This window comes from Abramis brama (genome assembly GCF_963993115.1).
Source record: "Abramis brama genome assembly, chromosome: 20".
Lineage (NCBI taxonomy): Eukaryota > Metazoa > Chordata > Actinopteri > Cypriniformes > Leuciscidae > Abramis > Abramis brama.
This window is the reverse complement of record NC_139982.1, coordinates 12,357,344-12,378,882: the sequence shown is the minus strand read 5'-3', so window position 1 is coordinate 12,378,882 and position 21,539 is coordinate 12,357,344. Positions and strand designations below refer to the sequence as shown.

The 21,539-nt window shown below is 36.3% G+C and overlaps 1 protein-coding gene across 2 annotated transcripts in view; it reads left to right on the top strand.

Moving 5' to 3' along the window:
- The window catches only part of wwp2 (WW domain containing E3 ubiquitin protein ligase 2), a 59,030-nt gene extending 41,120 nt beyond the window's left edge, over positions 1 to 17,910 (top strand). Inside the window, exons 11-24 of one of the 2 annotated variants that reach the window (XM_084094956.1) lie at positions 3,023 to 3,077; positions 4,707 to 4,788; positions 5,761 to 5,889; positions 7,876 to 7,954; positions 8,063 to 8,134; positions 9,297 to 9,385; positions 10,502 to 10,661; positions 13,127 to 13,260; positions 13,366 to 13,506; positions 14,417 to 14,537; positions 14,677 to 14,781; positions 14,879 to 14,975; positions 16,801 to 16,873; positions 16,977 to 17,910. In XM_084094956.1, coding sequence (XP_083951082.1) covers positions 3,023 to 3,077; positions 4,707 to 4,788; positions 5,761 to 5,889; positions 7,876 to 7,954; positions 8,063 to 8,134; positions 9,297 to 9,385; positions 10,502 to 10,661; positions 13,127 to 13,260; positions 13,366 to 13,506; positions 14,417 to 14,537; positions 14,677 to 14,781; positions 14,879 to 14,975; positions 16,801 to 16,873; positions 16,977 to 17,076 — 1,437 coding nt within the window. In that variant the 3' untranslated portion in view covers positions 17,077 to 17,910. The remainder of the gene's footprint in view (positions 1 to 3,022; positions 3,078 to 4,706; positions 4,789 to 5,760; positions 5,890 to 7,875; positions 7,955 to 8,062; positions 8,135 to 9,296; positions 9,386 to 10,501; positions 10,662 to 13,126; positions 13,261 to 13,365; positions 13,507 to 14,416; positions 14,538 to 14,676; positions 14,782 to 14,878; positions 14,976 to 16,800; positions 16,874 to 16,976) is intronic. The other variant, XM_084094957.1, reaches the window with a different exon arrangement.
- Positions 17,911 to 21,539: the final 3,629 nt, after the last annotated feature.

Genomic DNA, 21,539 nt, shown 5'->3' with positions numbered 1-21,539 from the left:
CCAGATAAAGTTAGTTTTGATTGATTCACTTCCATTATAAAGATCAATGGAATTATTGCTCAAAGGCCCAATATAAACTAGAAAAGAAAAAGAATGCAAGTTTACTAGCAAAATAAATAAAAAATGAAAAACGGTTGTAAATTTAGCATATGGTAGAAAGCTAACTCAACAATTTTACGGCATATTGAATTTTACGTAGATGAAAATGAGACTGTGAGGGATAGACTTCTGTCTTTACAGTGGTGCATACTGCATTAAGGTTCTAGATCATGTAATTTTCAAAACTCTCAACTTTCAAAAAAAAAAAAAAGTTTTGTCAGCTGAACAATTGGCATGTTGTTAAACAACAGTACAATCTATTGAATGCACTGTACTTCTGTCCCTCAATGCATCGTTTTCATTCCTGTCAAACATTAAATATGGCGCCACCCTGACTCGTGGCAGAATTAATCTGGGGGATGAACTGCTCCTTTAAGAGAAAGGAAAGTTTTTATTCTGTTTCCAGTTGTATGGACATTGAGCCTTCTATATCTCAGTGAGTTATTCTGTTTTGTTCTGTCTTCTTTTTTATGTATTTGCTCACTCTCTCTTTCTCCAAGCCATCACTTTTCTTTCTCTTTCTCTCTGTTTCTTTGAGGGTTGGTTTGGATCTAATGGTCGTGCAGAGGGAGTGAAGATGATGTCATGCTTTTCTTTCATTTTTTTCCTACCTTTTTTAGTCATAGAAAGTGCTGAGGGTGGGGCATACTGACACACTAGTTTTTAACATCCCCCTCATTTTTGACCATCTTTAGCCCAACTAAGGCATACAACTGGTAATGATTCATAAATGAAGATGTGGGCTTTCAGATACGCCTCATCCACAAGCACAACTGATGAAATAACTTGAAAAAGGGCAGAACAATATTGAAATGGCTATTGTGAGAAACTTTGCTTAGTCAGAGCTCTTGGCTGCAACCATAGGAACGCCTCTGGAGTTTAAAATGAATGTAATGACACTGTAAGGCCCATAGGAAAATGGCAAAACTATCATGATTTTTAGTGGTCATTGCATTTTTAGTGCTTTTCTCAAGCTAGAGTAAACTGAAAAAAAAGAAAAGGATTTTGTCCCCCAGAGAAATCCTTTATTTTTCTACCTATATAGCAACATTAAACCTTTATTGAAGCGGTTAGATGTTAAAGTGCCGATATACCAGCAGAGACAACAATAATGAAGACTTTATGGGTTGATTCCCCTGAAACTGTGACTCTATGAGAGCATTACTCTAGGGTTTGTTAGGGATGTCACGGTGAGGAAATGTTCACAGTGGTATTATCGATAACACAGGGCAGGTGAGCTAAAATGTATTAGTATTTTAAATGCGCGCACGCTCGCTTTTCTCTTTTTCTTTTGAATTTGCAATCACACATACTCTGGTATAGGCCTTTAATTTGCAGTAATGTAATCAGTGAACGGACGAACACCGGGAACACAGACGACCGCAGCGAGACTACTGTTTCTTAGAGCAGGGGTTGATATTGATGTTCTCTTTGTCCTATCCTAATTCATATACATAATCATGTTTAAAGACCCATTTGAACAGTTAAAATTGTTAGAAATGCATGCAGTATTATCTGGAATATATTTACATATTTATATGTACTGTATCCTTTTTTTCTACCCATCATTAGGGTGCTGTTAAGTTATATAAACATGAAGAGAAGCATAAAATATAACTATATAAAATATAAGTAACTGTAATCTTTAAGTCTTTAGAAAACAGAATAAAACGTTAATGTCAAATTCTGTAAATTTAATTATATCTATTATATTATTTATTTATAACTACACTTTATTTTAAGGTGTCATTGTTACAGTGTATTTATATATTTAAGTACTGAGTAATATTAAGCAACTACATGTACTTGCTGTAGGGTTAGGGTGGGATTAGGGTTTGGTTGAGGGTTAGTTGCATGCAATTATGCATAATTTACTGTTAATATTATGGTTAGTACATGTAACATATATGTAACAAGGACACTGTAAAATAAAGTGTTACCATAAATATTATAATAATTTGCTTTTCTTTGCATATTCAATTATATTTTTCTCTGAATTTTTTCACGGACCCCCTAACACTGAAAGTGCTAAACTGTTTACCTGGATTTTGTGTAGATAAAATTGATTATTGAAAAAGAGTTTCATGACGTTGGGTAGTTTCGCATGTATGAAAATACTTGGATTTAGCCAGCGGTTTTAAAAGCCCGCGATTCATTTAGCTTTGTAATGTTATCTTAAAAGAAAATAACGTTTTTAAATCTACTCTATACGTTTTTATACCACGTTCAGGGTATAAATTCACAAACATGCCCACAGAGTGTGTTTGTCTGTTTTTCATTTATAATTATGCCTAAAGCACACACACTGGGTGGATGTTTTCAGTGCCAAACACACACACATGTGCGCTCCGAGTAAACACGGCCACGGTGTGTGAATAAAGGTGCTTTTGTCCGGTGGGGGGCTGGGCCATCTGGAGCGCTCATGAATGTTCACTTCAGTGCGCTCAGACATCGCGCCTCCCTGTGTATTTCACAGCTCCGCTAGAAGAGGACGAGGCATGGGTGGGGTCCCGATTGGGCGGATGGAGACAGGGTGGGGTTTTCCAGCAGCCAGTGAGATCACTGGAACGCTGCATGCGTGTGTGTGTCAGTGTGTGTGTCGTCTTCTGCCTGTAGCGGGCATGTAGCATTTGGACGGTGCTAGCTAGGCACTTGAACACCTCTGTCAGTCTCCGTTCTGAGAAGTGGAGGCAAACTCTGTGATCTGTTGGGTTCATAGCCTTCTAGAAACACCTCTTAGAGTCAGCACCTTGTCCCACAGGGGTTTTTGCAGTACAGCTGTAATTTGTCTATTCCTGCTGTTATTTGGGTTGGTAGTTTATTTGAACTGGTTTCTGCGGGTTCTGGTGTGTGAGGGGGGTTCAGAAAGTGTGTCCTAACTCCAGTCTCTCTCTCTCTCTCTCTCTCTGTTTGTCCCTCACAGCCGTCTGGAGTTGCAGTGGAGAATGACCCGCTCGGTGCTCTTCCTCCAGGATGGGGTAAGTCGTCACTCATGAGGTGTCTCTTATGAGCTCAATGTGAGTTTTTTTAAATTTATGTTAACTTTAGTAGAAGAGAGAGGCCTATAATCAGCTTGGCCTAAGTTGTTTTTTCCAGTATTCATACTTTTCTAGTACTGCATCTACTGATAAATAGTAGAATTTGGTGGATCACATCACCATAACAAAAACTGACTGTGGTCTACAGGAAACAACAGCTATCAAGTGAAGTAACTTACCGGTATTTTATGTATTGCTTTTTACGTAACACATAGCATATTATGATTAACAGTTGAACATAACCCAAAACAAAGAATAAATTTGCAATCATTTTGCTCACAAAGCAGCCGTGTACATGCATATAACAGTAAAGATTAATGTACAATCAGCCACAAAATAAACCCCAACATGAAGCAGAGGCTGTTATTACATGGATACTTGCTGAATAAATAAATGAAGTATTCTTTGGACGCGAGTGATTCGATTATAGACATGAGACTTGTGCACTATAGGAAACTGCTTGTCAAGAATACAGTTTAGTGCTAATTATGCAAAACATTTTGTTTCATTAGAGACATGTGTAATACAATTCATTATAATTATTATTTAAAATAATGTTTTAATGATGTAATTAAAATCACATCTTTACATGTTATTTTTTCTTACACTTAAAATTAAAAATATATCTGTATCCTTATCTGTTGTTGAAAAACAAAACAAATATTTCAATTCTTATTTCTGTTAAAAGAAGAAATTTCTTTTTTCAGAAGTATAGTAGAGTTGAGGAATATAACTGTGAAAGGGAGCTGGGAACGAGGGGGTTAAAGAAGGGAAAGGCAGAAAGAGAGAGTGTTGTGTGTGCAGTAATGTGAGGGCTACTGTGTGCTCCACAAACCACTGTTAATGAAAACAAGATGTCAGACGGAGAGTGGATGAGGGGGTGAGGGGCACGGGACACACACACTTCTTTCTGTGTGGAAAAGCAATTGGCCAGCAGATTTGCTCTTTTCTTTTTTGCTCTTTAAAGCGTGAAGGTTTCTCTGTTCTTGTTAAACTCAAATCGAAAGCTGAAGTGAGATGTGAGAAGGTATGTTGGAGCACGCACTAGTGAGATGCCCCACTGACTCGTGAGTTTTCAGTCAGCTCTGTCAGATTTGACACCGTCTTACCCATCAGCCAATGGGGAGATTACATTACTTTTGTATATTTTTCAATATGATAAGCAATTGTTCACCCAATCCATCAAGATGGGGGAAATTATTAGTGGAAAAACAGCTTAAATTGAGTAAATAGCAGTTACTTTGTAAAAAAAAAAAAAAAAAAAGGTAAATGGTATGTGTGTTTGTATGACACAAGGGTGAGGAAATAATGACAGATTTAATTTTTAGATTCTAACAGTTCCTTTAATGAGCAGTTTAATATGAATATGTGCTCAATTGATTTACTTTTGTAATGCATAATTATTGCATAACCACCTTATACATCACACATAGCATTTTATCTTGGTTTCGGGCTAAGACTGACCGTTAAGCTTAAAGTATGTTTGCAACCATTATGAATGCAAAACAGCTGCACGTAATAATATGTACGCTGAAAATGAACTTCTAAATGTGCTCTCTTTTCCCTCAGAGAAACGCCAGGACAACGGAAGAGTGTACTATGTCAATCACAACACCCGAACTACGCAGTGGGAGGACCCTCGAACCCAAGGGTAATCATGTCCTCCTGTCACATGATCCTTACAGTCCATAGCAAGTGATCTGTAGATTCCAGTGGAGTTTGTCAGACTTCACTCAGTGGGTGTAAATAGTGTGTGTGTCTTGGTCAAGCGTCAGTTTACCAGTTGGGGAAGTGACTTTGAAACTGCTAAGCAGGTCATAATTCAGTTAAGCAACCCATTAGAAAATATAGTTGGCAATACAAGTTACTAATGATAGGTAGCTAAAAATCTTAACTCTACATGCAACATGCTTTTATCAATGTGAGACATTGTTATTGACATATATGACATCTCAAATACTGACACTAAATAATAATGTCACGCCATATAATGTGCCAAAGAAAAAAAAAGTGCCAGCTCTAGTCTGATTTGCTATCGCCCACTTGGAAACAAGGTCGTGTTTGTAGTTTCCGGGCTGTTAAAATGAGCAGCATATCCATAAGCATAAATCTCTTTTCAAAAACATTTTCCAATTTCAGATTTGCCCACAACTTAAATATAGCATAACATATGAGCTGCTCTTAATGGCCTTACATCAGTCAAACAGGCCTTTTCCCATCAAAGCGGACGATTCTCGGCCATGCAGTTTACACACGCTGTGTGGATCTCACTTTTAATGCCTGGCTCTGTAAAACGACTGGGAAAAGCAGCATGATTGTTTAGGCAGCTGCGTTAGCTAGTTTTGTCTAGTTGCTTGCTCACCCACACTGGTATGTTCTTATCAGTCCTTTGATAGAGACCCAGTGAATACCACACATGATCAAACTCATCCACTTAAGCTGCAAAACATTGTTTATTTGTTTGCTCATTTTTTTATTTTTGCATTTTGTTTATTTGTACATTGCGTTTTAGATTGTTCAGAAAAACCGCATGTTACTCTATATTTGAGCCCCCCCCCCCCTAGTCTTGTGTGTGTAGCGTCCAGCAGGGTGCGCTGCTCTCACTGCCCTCCTCCGTTTGCAGGATGATCCAGGAGCCGCCCCTGCCGCCCGGCTGGGAGATGAAGTACACTGCAGAGGGGGTGCGATACTTTGTGGACCACAATTCTCGCACCACCACCTTTAAAGACCCTCGACCGGGCTTTGAGTCAGGGTAAACATCACACACGCTATAGTTTAGAGTGCTTGTTTTGATTGCATGTGAAGGCAGGAGTTCACTGCGAGAGAGACACACACACACACACATACAGTAGATCAAGGACCTGATGGTGAAAGGGGTTCACAGCAACTTCACAGTCTGCGGGAGGTTCACATCCACGTATATGAGCTTTTCAATATATCTTGAGAAAATTAGAGCAGATGGCCAATATAATGTAGGTCTATGACACATAATAAAGTTCAACATTTTTATATAAACTATATGTACACTACCATTCAAAAGTTTCAAATTTTGGTAACAATTTAAAAGGTTTCGTTTGTTAACTTTAGTTAACTACATTAGTTAACGTGAACTAACGATAAACAATACTTGTACAGCATTTAGTCATCTTAGGTTATGTTAATTTCTACATTTACTAATACATTATTGCAATCAAAAAGTTGTATTTGTTAACATTATTGAATGCACTGTGATCTAAGATGAACTAACATCTAGTTTTGGTTAATAGATATATTTTTCATAGTTAGTTCATGTTAACTAATGCATCAACTAATGTTAGTAAATGAGACCTTATTGTAAAGTGTTACTATTTTTGAAAGATGTCTCTTCTGCTCACTAAGTAATATTGTGAAATTTCAATATAAAATAACTGTTATCTAAAATTTTCTTCAGTGTCACATGATCTCTCAATATGCTGATTTGGTGCTCAATTATTAATAATGGTTCTTAATGTTTTATTCATGTTAATAGTTTTTGCTGCTTAATATTTTTTTGGAAACCATAGTAAAAAGATTTTTAGGATTCTTTGATAAATAGAAATCTTTTGTTACATTATAAATGTCTTTACTGTCACCTTTGATCAATGTAATATCTCCTTGGCTAATAATGTAATTGTAATTGCCCCAAAACTTTGAATGCATATCACGGTTTCCACAGAATATTAATCAGCAAAAACCATGTTTCCAATGTTTTCAACATTGCTAATAATAATAAAAAAAAGAAATTCTTGAGCACTAAATTAGCATATTAGAATGATTTCTGAATAATAATGTGGCACTGAAGACTGGAGAAATGATACTGAGTATTCAGCTTTGCATCAAAGGCATAAATAACATGTTAAAATAGAAAACAAATTGTAATATTATTTCATAATGTTACTGTTTTTACTGTATTTTTGATAGAATAAATTCAGCCTTGGTGAGCAGAAGGGACTTCTTACAAAATTGTTTTTGTTATTATTATTTTTTTCCCTCAAACTTTTGCTAGGGTAGTGTATAATTTGTATATATACATCAGGTCAGGTCACCTTTATTTCTATAGCGCTTTATACAATACATTATACATACATAAAACAGTGATAAACAGGAAAATTATGCATTTCGGCTGCTGTTCAGCTGAAGTCAGTTCAGTGTTGGTTCAGTTCCGTTGTAAATAGTTGTTCTCATACAACAGCGTCAGTACAGTCAGATCAATAATATTGTTGAATATTATATATATATATACTTACACAATGTTAGTGTTATTTTTTTCTTTCTTTGTTTCTCTCAGTATCTCCTTTGTTCCTTTCATGCATCTTTTTGTTGTCTTAAATATGTTTCATTCCTCAGACTTTCCCTCTCTCTAAACTGAAGTGAAATGCCTTTTGCTTGTGTTATCTTGTGTTATCACGGCTGTGCAGCACCAGACTCCCTAAATCTACCCTGTGTAAACGACAGATTTTTATCTGATCTGAATCCCACATTCCGTCTTGAATGATGCGTCACTTTCACCTGTTTATGGAATTGGTGTCATGGCTGACTTTATTCTGCCATTTGTAAACTCTTAGTTTATCCTGTTTTCCTTTTTATTGCTCATGTGGGTTTAAGAGCTAATGTTGATCTGAAGTCTGTGCCAGTGTCTGAAGCGCCACACACTCATGGAACAGATGACATCAGAATGTTCTCATAGTGCTTTGGCTTTATTTTCTGTGTTCCTGTTTAGTTCGAGACAGGGTGGGTCTCCGGGAGCGTACGACCGCAGCTTCAGGTGGAAATATCACCAGTTCCGCTTCTTGTGTCATGTGAGTTCTTCAAATCACCACAGGCCTTATGCTAGTGCAACACTTTTGTCATTTAGCATCTGCAAATTAATGTATGGGCTCCTCTTTTTTTCTGGCCTCTTTACGCAGTCCAACGCGCTTCCCAGTCATGTGAAAATCTCCGTATCCCGACAGACTCTGTTTGAGGACTCATTTCAACAGGTGAGTGGATAAGGATGCGGTGCAGCTCAACTTTGGAAAGCTGGCAATGGTTCTACGAACTACTTAGGCTTGCGTATGACAGTAAAAATGTGTCATCCAAGGTTTATACTGCAATAAATCTGCAACACAAATTATGACAAAACAGTGTAGATAGTTTTGGTGATTATTTCTTTTATAATCACCAAAACTATCTACACTGTTTTGTCATAATTTGTGTTGCAGATTTATTGCAGTATAAACCTTGGATGACAGATTTTTACTGTCATACGTAAGCCTAAGTAGTTCGTAGAACCATTGCCAGCTCTTGTGGTTACCACGATGATGATGTTAGACATGCCTGCAAAATGGCTTTAGTGACGCATGTTGAGTAGCGTCTGTATAGAGATTGTCTCAATAATTTTTTTACAGCAATAAAGGAACAGACAATTTTTGTCCCCCAATTCATTATCATAGATCATTATGATTTTGGCTTGTATAACCTCAAAGAACTTTCTTGTCTGAATACAACGACAAAACATTATCTGTTAAATTCATTCCATTAAAGCCTCTTACCAATTTTATTCTTAGGAAAATTGTGACCCCGGTCCACAAAACAAGTAATAAATCGCACGGATATATTTGTGTCAATAGCCAACAATACATTGTGTGGGTCAAAATTATCGATTTTTCTTTTATGCCAAAAATCATTAGGATATTAAGTAAAGATCGTGTTCCATGAAGATATTTTGTAAATTTCTTACCGTAAATATATAAAAAATATATTTTTGTGAGTGAATGCAGCAAAATCGCAATCATAAAGTTAAAAGAACATACACTTTAAAGGCGTTTTTCTCAATGTTTCGATTTTTTTCGATTTCAAATAGTTTTATCTCAGCCAAATATTGTCCTATCCTAACAAACCATACATCAATGGAAAGCTTATTTATTCAGCTTTCAGATGATGTATACATTCATTTAAATTAAAATTTGACATCAAACCAAATTGGTCTCCTAATTACGGACATCTTCATTTAGGCTAAACCGCTCATATCATTTTAGTTTGATCTTGAGATGGACAAGCAACATTTCCTCGAACGACACTTTCTTTTCAATTTTTAAGACTTTTTCAAGCCCTATTGTGTGTATTGAGGCTCTAATGAGATGTCCCCCCGTCTCGTCTCAGATCATGAACATGAAGCCGTATGACCTCCGTCGGAGACTCTACATCATCATGAGAGGAGAGGAGGGACTGGATTACGGAGGAATAGCCAGGCAAGTTCTCTGTGACGTCTCGCTGTTGGTCATCTTCATGTTCCTGCTCGTGCTGAATGTTTCTTGTTTCGGGTGTAACTGCTCGTTTGGTGTCTGGACCTCATAGTTGTCTTCCTGTGTCTGTGTCTGTCTCCTGTGTCCTGTCAGTGGTTTTACCCTATGGTAGGTTACGTCATGCTGTTCTACCACAGGGTAGAACCACGGACGGGATGTCTGGAGGTGTCTGCGTCGTCCTGTGGTGTGACCAAAACCCCTGTCACCCCCAATCATGGTCCCCTCTTTGCCCCTTTACCTTCTTTCCAAACACCCTCTGGGATCAAAGGTCAGGCCTTGGGTTCTGGTGAATTGGTTATGATTTGATGTGTGTGTTTGTGCTGCTGAATCTGTCTTCATCTTCATCACTGTATGTGACACTGTGCACACTGTCCATCTCAAGGAAATGTATTGCATTTGTTTTAATCATTTATTTATTTTTACAATGTTTTGTTTTATTTTTATATTCCACAAAAAGGTTTCCTTTTATTATTTGTGCATTTTTTCTGTAAATCTGTTTTCTTTTATTTGATTTGCTTCAAGTGGCTCAGAATGATTTCAGGTTTATAGGCAAAAACTTGTGCCTACATATCACTTTCTTCTCAAAACTACATTTTGTAAAAACAAAACTTTTTTTTTTTTTTTTTTTTAATAAATGAGTTGGTGTATTTTCAAGGAAAAGCTACCAGAATGTTTCCAGCATAAATAGACATTCTATGCTTTTTAAACAGTACTGTATTGTCTATTCTTTCCCATTACTCTCATATGAAGTTGTTGTATAATGAAACACTTTGTCGAGATTTAAACAATTAAATGTTCCCTTTACTGAAGACATCTGTTTAAATCATTCCTAATTTAATCTATAAAATCTAAATTGTAATTGAATTTTTAATTACAAATGTAAAAACCATTTCGATTTGTTCTCCAAACTATCTTTATTCTTGCATAATTTTCCAACACAGTTTGTCTCAGTGATGTGGAAATATTTAAGTATATTTAATTGTGTCTCATTATAATACCAGCTAAAGGCAACGTTCAGAGTGTTGTGTGACTGACTCTCTTCTTCTCTGTCTCTGTCTGTAGGGAGTGGTTTTTCTTGCTGTCTCATGAGGTGTTGAACCCCATGTACTGTCTGTTTGAGTATGCCGGTAAAAACAACTACTGTCTGCAGATAAACCCTGCTTCTTCCATCAACCCCGACCACCTCACTTACTTCCGATTCATCGGACGCTTCATTGCCATGGTGAGAAGGAATGCCTTAAGACTCTAGTAGTTTCACATTAAACTGAAGTTTTGTATTTCTATGTGTGTGTGTGTGTGTGTGTGTGTGTGTGTGTGTGTGTGTGTGTGGATGAGTGTGAACCTCATGGCATGAAAATAAATCTTTGTGTTCTGATATAGTGACTGGTGTTATATTAAGATCCAGAGAGTTTGTCTCACACCCTTCATGAGCCCATGCACGTCTGGGTTTGACATTCTCAAACATATATTATAAAGATTCTCTGTGCTGTGTGTTGAATTCTTTCTCAGCCCTTGTGTTTCTCCTATTTTGAGCTTGTTCTGAACAGACTGTGTGACTCTGGGCGTCTGTGTTGTTTTTGGAGATCATTCCCAGAGTCAAGTCAAGTAACATTTATTTGTATAGCACTTTTTACAATACAGATTGTTTCAAAGCAGCTTTACAGAGATAACAGGAAAATAATGCAACAAAGTTTGTTTTCAGAAGAAAAAAAGAAAACAAGAAAAGAGCTCTGTGCTGTTACATTAAACATTTTGCTGTCTATATACAGTATGTATACACATTGTGTATATATATATATAGAGAGAGAGAGAGAGAGAGAGAGAATTTAAGCAAAGGCAAACTTACAATGTTAGATGATGTAACTCAGGAAAGCACATTAAAATCCTTACAATATTCATGGTGGGGCATCAGGCCAAAACACAACATGACAACATCAACATCAGTTGAGGGCTGCAACTATCACTTTTAAATGACAATATCCTGGCCGGACTACTGTTGTCAGTGATATAAGTATTTGAAATGAACATGATTTCTTAATGTCTAGTGACATATCAGGGCCATTTTATGATTAATTGAAATACATTTCTTACATACAGCTCCTTTAACTATCAAGTCTGAGGTTTACGGAGTGTTTGTGAATCCAGAGGAGAGTTTTTGGGAAATTTGTGCATAATTACTCTGAATTTACTTAAATTATTAATGAAAGTTTCACGAATGAGGCCCACTGATATTTTAACATTAAGATCAGATGATACAATCACAAATATTTATTTTTCAGAGAGTCACAGTTGTACCATGGGCGTCGGAACCATTGTATATGGGTGGGACAGGACCCACCCACTTTTTAAGATCAATGATATTATACCCACTCACTTTTACCGTCTCTAATTCAGCGCATTTGTCTGTTCGCTTTTCAGAGCGCCTTCAGTCAAATCCATTCCACTTGAGGAATTAAAATAAAAATTGTAGCATAGGGGTAGGAGTAGCATAAGCTCAGGTGAGAGTTCAAACAGGGCTAGGCAACAAACTCAAACTCCTCCCACATTTCTCTTTAAAAATTCCCGTTTTAGACTTCTAATTCCTGACCGGTGTTTTGTTTTGCTCTATCCTCTGCGCTTCCACATTCTTCAATACGTCATGCGTCGGGTCAGAGGTCACTCTTATAGATTATAAATGTATAAATATGGATATTTCTCTTACGAAAACGCATGGCTTGGCTTCAGAAGGCCTTTATTAACTCCCCGGAGCCGTGTGGAGCACTTTTATGATGGATGGATGCACTTTTTTGGGCTTCAAAAAAAGGTACCGTTAACTGCCATATAAAGCTTGGAAGAGCCAGGATATTTTTTTTATATAACTCCGATTGTGTTTGGCTGAAAGAAGAAACTCATATACACCTAGGATGACTTGAGGATGGGTACATGAAGCTTTATCAGATGTACATTTGAATAATTGTTTGATATTGAATTGGATTTACCATTTGCAGCTTTTTTTTCCTCTCTTTTTCTCTTTTACAATGATGAAGCAGAATTGCCCTAATGACTCTTAAAAAACGATAAGATGCATCTCAAACACATTAAATAGAACATAAATGTTTATAATGGCCCTCCAGCCACGATGTCATAGTAAAATAGTCATAGTAAAATTACAGTTTATGTGTGAAATCTTGCATGCTGCAATAAACAAAAACCTGGTTGGACAGAATTCGACCAATCAGCTGTTAATGATCTGTGACTGCATTCCTAGTTGATGATGCATGTTTCCATGGATTTGTTTCTAAATTAATTTTTAAAAGTTGAAAAATTCCATGTGGCCTCAATTAATGATCTCATAAATGCTGCATGCATAATAATTAAAATATTTAGCAAAATCCTTTTAAAAATAAATTGATAGCATGACATTTTGACACAATTGACAATTATTACTTTCTTATGGAATGTTGCAGAACTTGCAGTATTATAAATATCTATGCACATTATTATTATTATTTAAAATGTGTATTATAATCATAAACAAAAGCATTAACGAAGCCTTCCCCTCACACACCAGCGCAAAGGCTGGGCAATAAGGTTAGCCAATAGATGAGTTTCAATCCCTCACCTCCAGAAACCTGTCATACATAACGACTGACTTAAACAATTTTTTGTTGTTTTTATGACCTTTGACCTGTGATTGGCTCTCTGCAGGCACTGTATCATGGGAAGTTCATTGACACTGGCTTCACTCTACCCTTCTACAAGCGCATGCTTAACAAGAAACCCACCCTGAAAGACCTGGAGTCCATCGACCCAGAGTTTTACAACTCCATCATGTGGGTCAAGTGAGTATCAAGCAGCTGCATTCATTCATTCAATACAGATGACAATCAAAACAGTTCTCTGACAAACTGTGCATCACTGATCTCCATGCTGGTGTACATTCACAGAGAGAATGATTTGGAAGAGTGTGGCGTGGAGCTGTACTTCGCTCAAGACATGGAGATTCTGGGAAAGGTGACGACACACCAGCTGAAGAACGATGGAGAAAATGAGCTCGTCACTCACGACAACAAGGAGGAATATATTGGGTACAGCTGCCCTATTCATTTATTTTCACTATAAAGGCCAATTCACAGTGCACCGACATAAGACTTCCCCCTGATAGCCGATAGAAGAGGCTTAGTCGACCCAAATTTTATTAGTTATCCACAGGAAGTGGAGAAGTCACACAGCCTGTGAGGGACAGATCGTTAACGGCGGGTAATTACCGTATGTCAGGCAGGAAATACAAATGTTCGCCTATAATTCATCTTGCTCAAAAATGGCTTATCATTTGAAATAGCAAGTAGTAAGAAACTTTACTTGGCCACTCGCTCTAACATTAACCTAGCCATATCTAACATCCGAATGAACATCAAAATGAACCGAAACTCGGCGTATATAGGCTAGCCTCACAGACATGAGAAATATATCTATAGAAAGCTTGAAATGTCTACTTTTAAACGAACCAATTCAACTGGAAAACAAAATTCTCTCAAATTTTGTAATCCGAATGAAAGCCCCCCCCCCCAGTATGAATAATTAATTAAATTAATATAAACATGCGATTAGTCGACTAATTGCTTAAATTAACGACTGCTAGTCGACTAGAAATATCTTTAGTCGAGGGCAGCCCTACACCGACGGATGGCAAAAGACACTTTGTCTGGTTGTGTCGAGTTTGTGTGTCACCCCTGTTGGTGTCTGTCGGAGCTTGTTTTCTCCGGTTGAACGTGCTGAATTGGCGTTTGTAGGGTATTGTAATGTGACGTACTGTAATACTGTTAGAGAAACCTGTTCTTTGCAACTCTCACTGGTGATGCTAGTTGTGCAGAAATCCCACACTTCACTTTTAACCATGAAGCTACAATCACCGTCATCTATACACCTTTTTTCTCTTTTAAAAGGACTGTTCCTTTAACACAGTGATTTTAAACTCATCGCACGTTTTTCTTGCAGTCTGCTGACTGACTGGCGGTTCACACGGGGGGTGGAGGAACAAACTAAAGCCTTCCTGGATGGCTTCAATGAGGTTGTGCCTCTGGAGTGGCTGCGTTATTTTGATGAGAAAGAGTTGGAGGTGGGTGGTGGTGTTGTGTTTTTAGCAAGGACTTGACATTTATAGATGCTTAAAGGTCCAATAAAAAACCCTCATCTATATGAAGACACATCACTGAGAAAACCGTTGTAAATAACTGTGTGATTGTTTCTCACTCTAGCTGATGTTATGCGGGATGCAGGAAATCGATCTGAATGACTGGCAGAAGAACACCATCTATCGGCATTACACCAAAAACAGCAAGCAAATTCACTGGTTCTGGCAGGTGATTTACACGCTCAGTCTTGTGTGTTTTTATGCAGTCACAGCTACTCCCGCGTTTCTCTTTTTACTATATATATATGTCATTGTGTGTCACTCAGGTCGTGAAGGAAATGGACAATGAGAAGAGAATTCGGCTCCTGCAGTTCGTCACAGGAACTTGTCGACTGCCGGTTGGAGGTTTTGCAGAACTGATAGGTACAGCTATAATATCTTAATGTACCTTTACACACAACAGTGCATTTTGATAACACTATTTACCACGTTAATATTAATAATAATAACATTAATTAGTTAACTAATTAGTTATATTTTCCTTGTTACTATAATTACTATTATTCTGAGTAGTCATTGATTCACCAGTAGTATTTGTCTGCAAGCTTAACACATTAATTTAATCATTTTGCCCTATAGACAGTTTTCATACAATATGAAATTACTGCATGTTATCAAAATCTCAAACATGGAGCATTTTATGGTTGTTTCTTTGGCCTTATCGTGTTTACCTAGTGGTTTAGAGGAGGAGGATTGACAACTTTCTGGTTGATAAGCTTAAAGGATTAGTTCACTTCAGAATAAAAATTTCCTGATAATTTACTCACCCCCACGTCATCCAAGATGTTCATGTCTTTCTTTCTTCAGTCGAAAAGAAATTAAGGTTTTTGAGTAAAACATTCTACATAGTGGACTTTAACAGGGCACAACAGCTTATTCCTCGGCTGGGATCGTGTAAAGCTTTTGAAGCTGCACTGAAACTTGGACCTTCTAACCGTTGGACCCCATTGAAGTCCATTATATGCAGAAAAATCCTGGAGTGTTGTCCTCAAAAACCTTAATTTCTTTTCAACTGATGAAAGTAAGACATGAACATCTTGGATGATGTGGGGGAGAGTAAATTATCAGGAAATTTTAATTCTGAAGTGAACTAATCCTTTAACAATGTTGATGAAACAAAAGGAAAAGCTTGAAATGGTGGCACTGTCCATGAATATGGTACAAAATAGGGCCTTAAACAGAGTCAGTGAAAGGAGGTGCGTAACCTTTGGAAAATTTTAACGAAGTATCATGAGCTAATGCTGCCTTCACGTGCTATCGGAAATTTCCTATTTCCCACAAGTTGTGATTACGAGCTTTGTCACATTCAAGCGCTTTGTTGTTGTAAAGAACATGAATCATGAAGGACACCAGGTTTTTTCTTGCATATTTATTGGGAAAATCTTATTAAAGCCAAAATGATATTTAGCGTCCCATTCATTGACATCCATATAAACATTCACTGTGCTTTAGATAGCTTTAGACAGTTCTGGAATTTCGGTCAAATACAGGCTATTTTCACAGTGTATAAAATCACATTTTATTCACCCTGTTTTGCTGTGTTCATGACAATTATATTAAAATATTAAGCGGGTAAGAATATTTCTCTTTTGGCTGCTGATCTGTCATCTATTTAATTTCAGGTAACATTTGGAACTGGTGAATTTTGGAGGAACAGTCTGTAATTACTGAAAGTGCTTATGATACATTCATTTATTAAATAATATTAAATAAGTTAATAGACTATATGTTTTTTAGAGTGACAGATCTAAAATATTTCAGTTAAATATTGATCTTGTGTAGAGAATAATATGCTTGTAAAGCGTAAGGATGTCCAATATGAGTCGATCAGTCTATTACCACGAGAGTCATGTTATATTATAATTAAATATGCACTACTTGAACAACTCTCCCTCCGCCATGTTTAACGTTTATGGCCCGTCCAGCTCAAAATTATCCCAGAGCCTCCCAGTGGGAAAAGGACGTTCATGTCCAATTTTTAACTAGGAAATTCATATTTACAATAATTCCGAAAGCACGTTACGGCAGCATAAATACAGTTATTCAATTGAAGAAAAACCATTTGTTTGATCAAGTCTTCCCACCATTCAGCTTTGACCTGAAGTCTGTCCACATTGTACATATATATTCAATGTTTAGAAGTGTAAATATTTCTAATAGTTTATAATTTTATCGCCTCATTGTCTAGGAAGTAACGGGCCACAAAAATTTTGCATAGACAAAGTGGGGAAGGAAACGTGGCTGCCTAGAAGTCACACTTGGTGAGACGCAAATGTTCAACCTAAATCTGAAAAATAATAGAAAATAACTGTTTTTATAGAACTGTTTTGTGACTTATTTGTCCCTCCTGCCTTACATTTTCAGCTTTAATCGTCTGGATCTGCCACCCTATAAGAACATGGAACAGCTCCGAGAAAAACTTCTGTTTGCTATCGAGGAAACTGAGGGATTCGGACAGGAGTGACGAGCATGGAAAGGACAGGACCAAGAAAATTATTAATCAGTTTCTTGTGACTAGGCCATTAATACCACTAATGTGGACTGAACGGACAGACTGTTGAAGAGACTGGCTGCAGATTTACAGTTCAATTACTAGTTTATCTAAAAATGAGAACTCACCCTCACATCATTCTATACTGATATACTGTTATTATCCCGTGCAACAGAAACGAAGAATTTTAAGGAATGGTCACTATGATCTGTTGTTGTATGGAAAAGAGGAGTGTGGGATTCTTCAAACTTCAAATAACAGCAATGCTGTACACGAGGATGAGTAAAACAAAATGAGTTTCATTTTTGGATTCAACTATCACTTTAAACAGCAGAGCAGAAGCACTGATGGACCAGCGTTTGACTGAATGTAATTTCATTTGGCCTCTTCTGGGAATGATAACTTCACCTTACATTTCTATGCAGAGAAAGCAGTGCAAATTATGACATAGGTCACTGCATTATTTCATTATCAAGATTTTTAAAATGAATTCCCTGAATTGCCTAAATCCAAATGTGATCAATCCTGATTTTCCCTGTGAGGTGAAATTCTCAACCCCCTCATTATAATGCAGCATTCAACACAGAAATATTACTACTAATAATAAAATAAACCGCAGCAAATGTCATGAACCGCATAGCTGGAGCTCATGTATCATATCAGTGTATACGGGCTAGAGGACCATTGAGGTAATTGAGAAAATAATTGTTTTAAAGAGATTGATCAGATATGATTTCATTATTTTGTGACATGCCATGCTTCACTGTACATAGTTGAAATAAAATCCAGTTATGGACTGTGAAAACATTTTGGATTGTGACAGAAAAATCCTTTTTTTACTCCGTGACACATTAGGTAAAGAAACCAAACTCTTCCAGATGTACATCTTAAGGTTTGTTTTTCAGCAGGACCACCAGTAGGTAAATGAGTCTCGTTTTGGAACAAAACGTGTATTCATTTTGACCATTAATGATGTTTTAGGAGGTCTTTGTTTTTATAGGAATTATAGGGTTATTTCCCTAAGTGAAATTGTCTGTCCTTGAATGATTTAAATGAATTAAATAATAACAATATTTTAAAAAGCATGTATCCAATTTGGCATTTGTACACTTTTTTTATAACAAAGAATGGCTGTCCCCGATACTGCCATCCATCTCAAGCATTTTAAAGGTGCAGTAAGTGATTTCTGAGAAACAAACACACCAAATGCAAGAATAAAGCGAAGCAAAATAATGCTTCGATGACACTCAAAACTGTCCTGTGACTATAGCTAACATTACAACAACAGCATCTTGGTTCTGTGAAACATAGCAAAACCAATGTTACTCGCATACGGAGAGGAAACAACAGAACCTCAGTGTTCCTATGTAGAGGTTATGCACGTGACGTCACTGACTGCGGTTACGCCCACTGAGTGGCAGAAACACTGAGCAACAGCTTTGGTTTTCAGTGTGAATGCTGCGAAAAACACAAAACACATCTAAAACGGTAAAGAGCTTTAAGATTGACTGAACAAATGGATTTGACAACAGATCTGAGGTGTATTTTTACAGACTGCAGAAAGCTACAGGACAGAGAAGCAAATGAATCGCTGCAATTCACAGAAACAACTGGATCCAGACAGCGAAAGGTGGATTTGCAGTTATCATTTTGTGTCAATATGTTGAATTTTGGGGTAAAAATCATACCCTATATATTGTATTGTTATATATTGTATTGACAACTTATCAATTAAATATTTACCATCTTACATGATGCATAAGTGGAGGTTTTTAAACACTGACAAAAACTATACAAGTTTAAGGCTGGACTATATGATGATATATATGACATTGATATTAGTGATTACCTGGATTTAGACCAACCTATATTGTACTTGTATAGGCGTTCACAGATTTGCTTTATGTATTTCCCCGGCATCAAAATCAGGCACAAATAAATGTCAGGAAACACGATTCCTGCTGCATGTATATCCATGGATCACTGGATCTTTGGGAAGTTGTAAGGAACACTTATATCGAGTCCAACCTTTAGTTTAAACTGATAATTGTTTGTTTTACTCGTGTTTTCGAAGTATTCCCTATTAACTCCAGTCACGCAGCAGCTCTTCTGTTCCGGCGGGAAAGTGACATCAGTGTAGACTCTATTCAGGCCTTCCCGCTTATGTCTCTCCAGCGCTCAAAAGCTTTATTAATATTAATGTGGCTCCTAAAGTTCTTGCCTGATCATAACCCTTATTTTCCCTTATTTTGACCTTTTCTCTTTTGTATTGGCTCTCTTCCCTCTCTTTCTTCACTCTCTCTCCTCCCCCATCGTCAGTGGACACGCCCCCTACTGCTGATTGGCCGATCCACTGTTAACAGCTTTTCTCAGAAATCGCTTACTGCACCTTTAAACAACTATTATCCAAGTTTATATTTGAGTTTATATTTAATTATAATGGAAATGAGAAAATGGGAGCACTGTTCTCCCTGTGAAGCAGAGTGAGTGTTTGAAGATCTGACATTTATGTTGTGATTAACATAATTGTTAGCGGACACCTTGGAGGTTCCACATCCTTGGACTCATGATTATGCGTTTCTGGCTGTTTTGCAGATGCCTTAATTATCTCTTATTTAACTACATAAGCTACATTTAAACTGTTTTTTTTTTTTTTTTTTTTTAGGTTTTTAGTTTATTTTAAGAACACTTTCTACAAGTCAGAATTTCGTAATTACAGTAATTCCAATATGGCTTTAATATATTTTACGATTTCTACCTGATAATCTCAGAGCCTTTTGATTGTCATTACCAAAGCAGTCAGTAGTAGATCATTTTCATTCAGAAGCAGACAATTTACCTGTTTTTTAATTTTTAGAATTTCAAAATTCATAGGTTAGGTTGATTGCCAGTTAACTAAGTTGTGTACAAGGCCTGTTTAACGTTTTTCCACAAAAGTGAGATAATTATTGTCACATTATTACTTGCACACAATATCAAGAATAACATTTTGAAATATACCAAAGTTAATTTGAAGGCCTTTATCTTTATATCATTATATTTTATTAGAAATGTTTCATTTTAAGTAGTCAGAAGTGCCCTTTATTAAAGAACGACTTCTTCTCTTTTTTGCTGTGTTTATGACAATTATATTAAAATATCAAGAGGGCAAGAATATTTCTCTTTTGGCTGCTAATCTGTAATCTTTTTCATTTTCAGGTTAAATTTGGAACTGGTGACTTGGAGGAACAGTCTACAATTACTGAAAGTGCTTATGATACATTTTTTGAGTTATCTTCAGCTCTAGATTGGCTATTTCAATAAATATTATTCTTATAGAAAACATTGCTTGTCAACAATAAGGATGTCCAAAATGAGTCGATCAGTCTTTAAAGCATCCTCTTTGGAGCATCAGTGTGAAATTGAATGTTTATACAAAAACACAAACAGCTGACGTCATTAAAATGAATGATCAAGTGTGTGAAGTCTGATATAAGGACCAGTATCGTTGAGCTGTATGAAGGCTTGAGACATTTGTTCATTCAGTATACAGCTCTCAGCAGCATCAGTCAGTGTTGATTATTTATTGGCATCAAATCTTAACTGTAAAGAACTGTATCGTAAAATAAAATAAAATAAAAAAAGGTCATAGGCCTATAAGGTTTTTACTCCAGTCATGTCTTTTAGGAAAGATAAAGACCTATAATGTAATCGTTTAACAGCAACTGTATTTGATGTGATAACCTATAGGCTACTCATCTAAAAACGATAATTTATTAAAACACGTTTATTGAATTTATAATAGTTGTGATTTTTTTTTTTTAATACTGTATTTGGTAACACTTAAAGCCTTTATATATATATATATATATATATATATATACACACACACACACACACACACACACACACACACACACACACATACATATATACGTATATATATATAATGCATTCCATTCATAATATATGTTATAATTATATTTTCATAAATAATTGTAACACAGTTAAAATGCATTATAATATTAGCAGATTCCTTGCATCTGAAATTGGTTATTTGTCTGTTATATTGCATTATACTTTCTAAAGGTGTGATGATTAATATATAAGTATTATGATGTATTGCATTGGATGAATAACTGTAAGCACATTACATTATAAGGTACATGACAAGGCATAATTAATGCAACAAAACACGTTTATAATGCATTATAGAAAGGCTTTAAGTAATTAAATAACTATTTATTTACCTGAAATGCTGTCCTTTAAAGTGAACAACATTTTTGTAATAAATGTGGGCCTATTTTAACCCCCAACAGTTTTGACTGAGATTCAAACAAACAAAAAAACAAAATGTAACGTAGTAAAGATACACTAAATAAACGTTTAAAGCAAGCTTTGATTCTGCCACTGTCAGTGAATAATAATAATTGCCTGTTTGTTCACTTTTGTTCAAG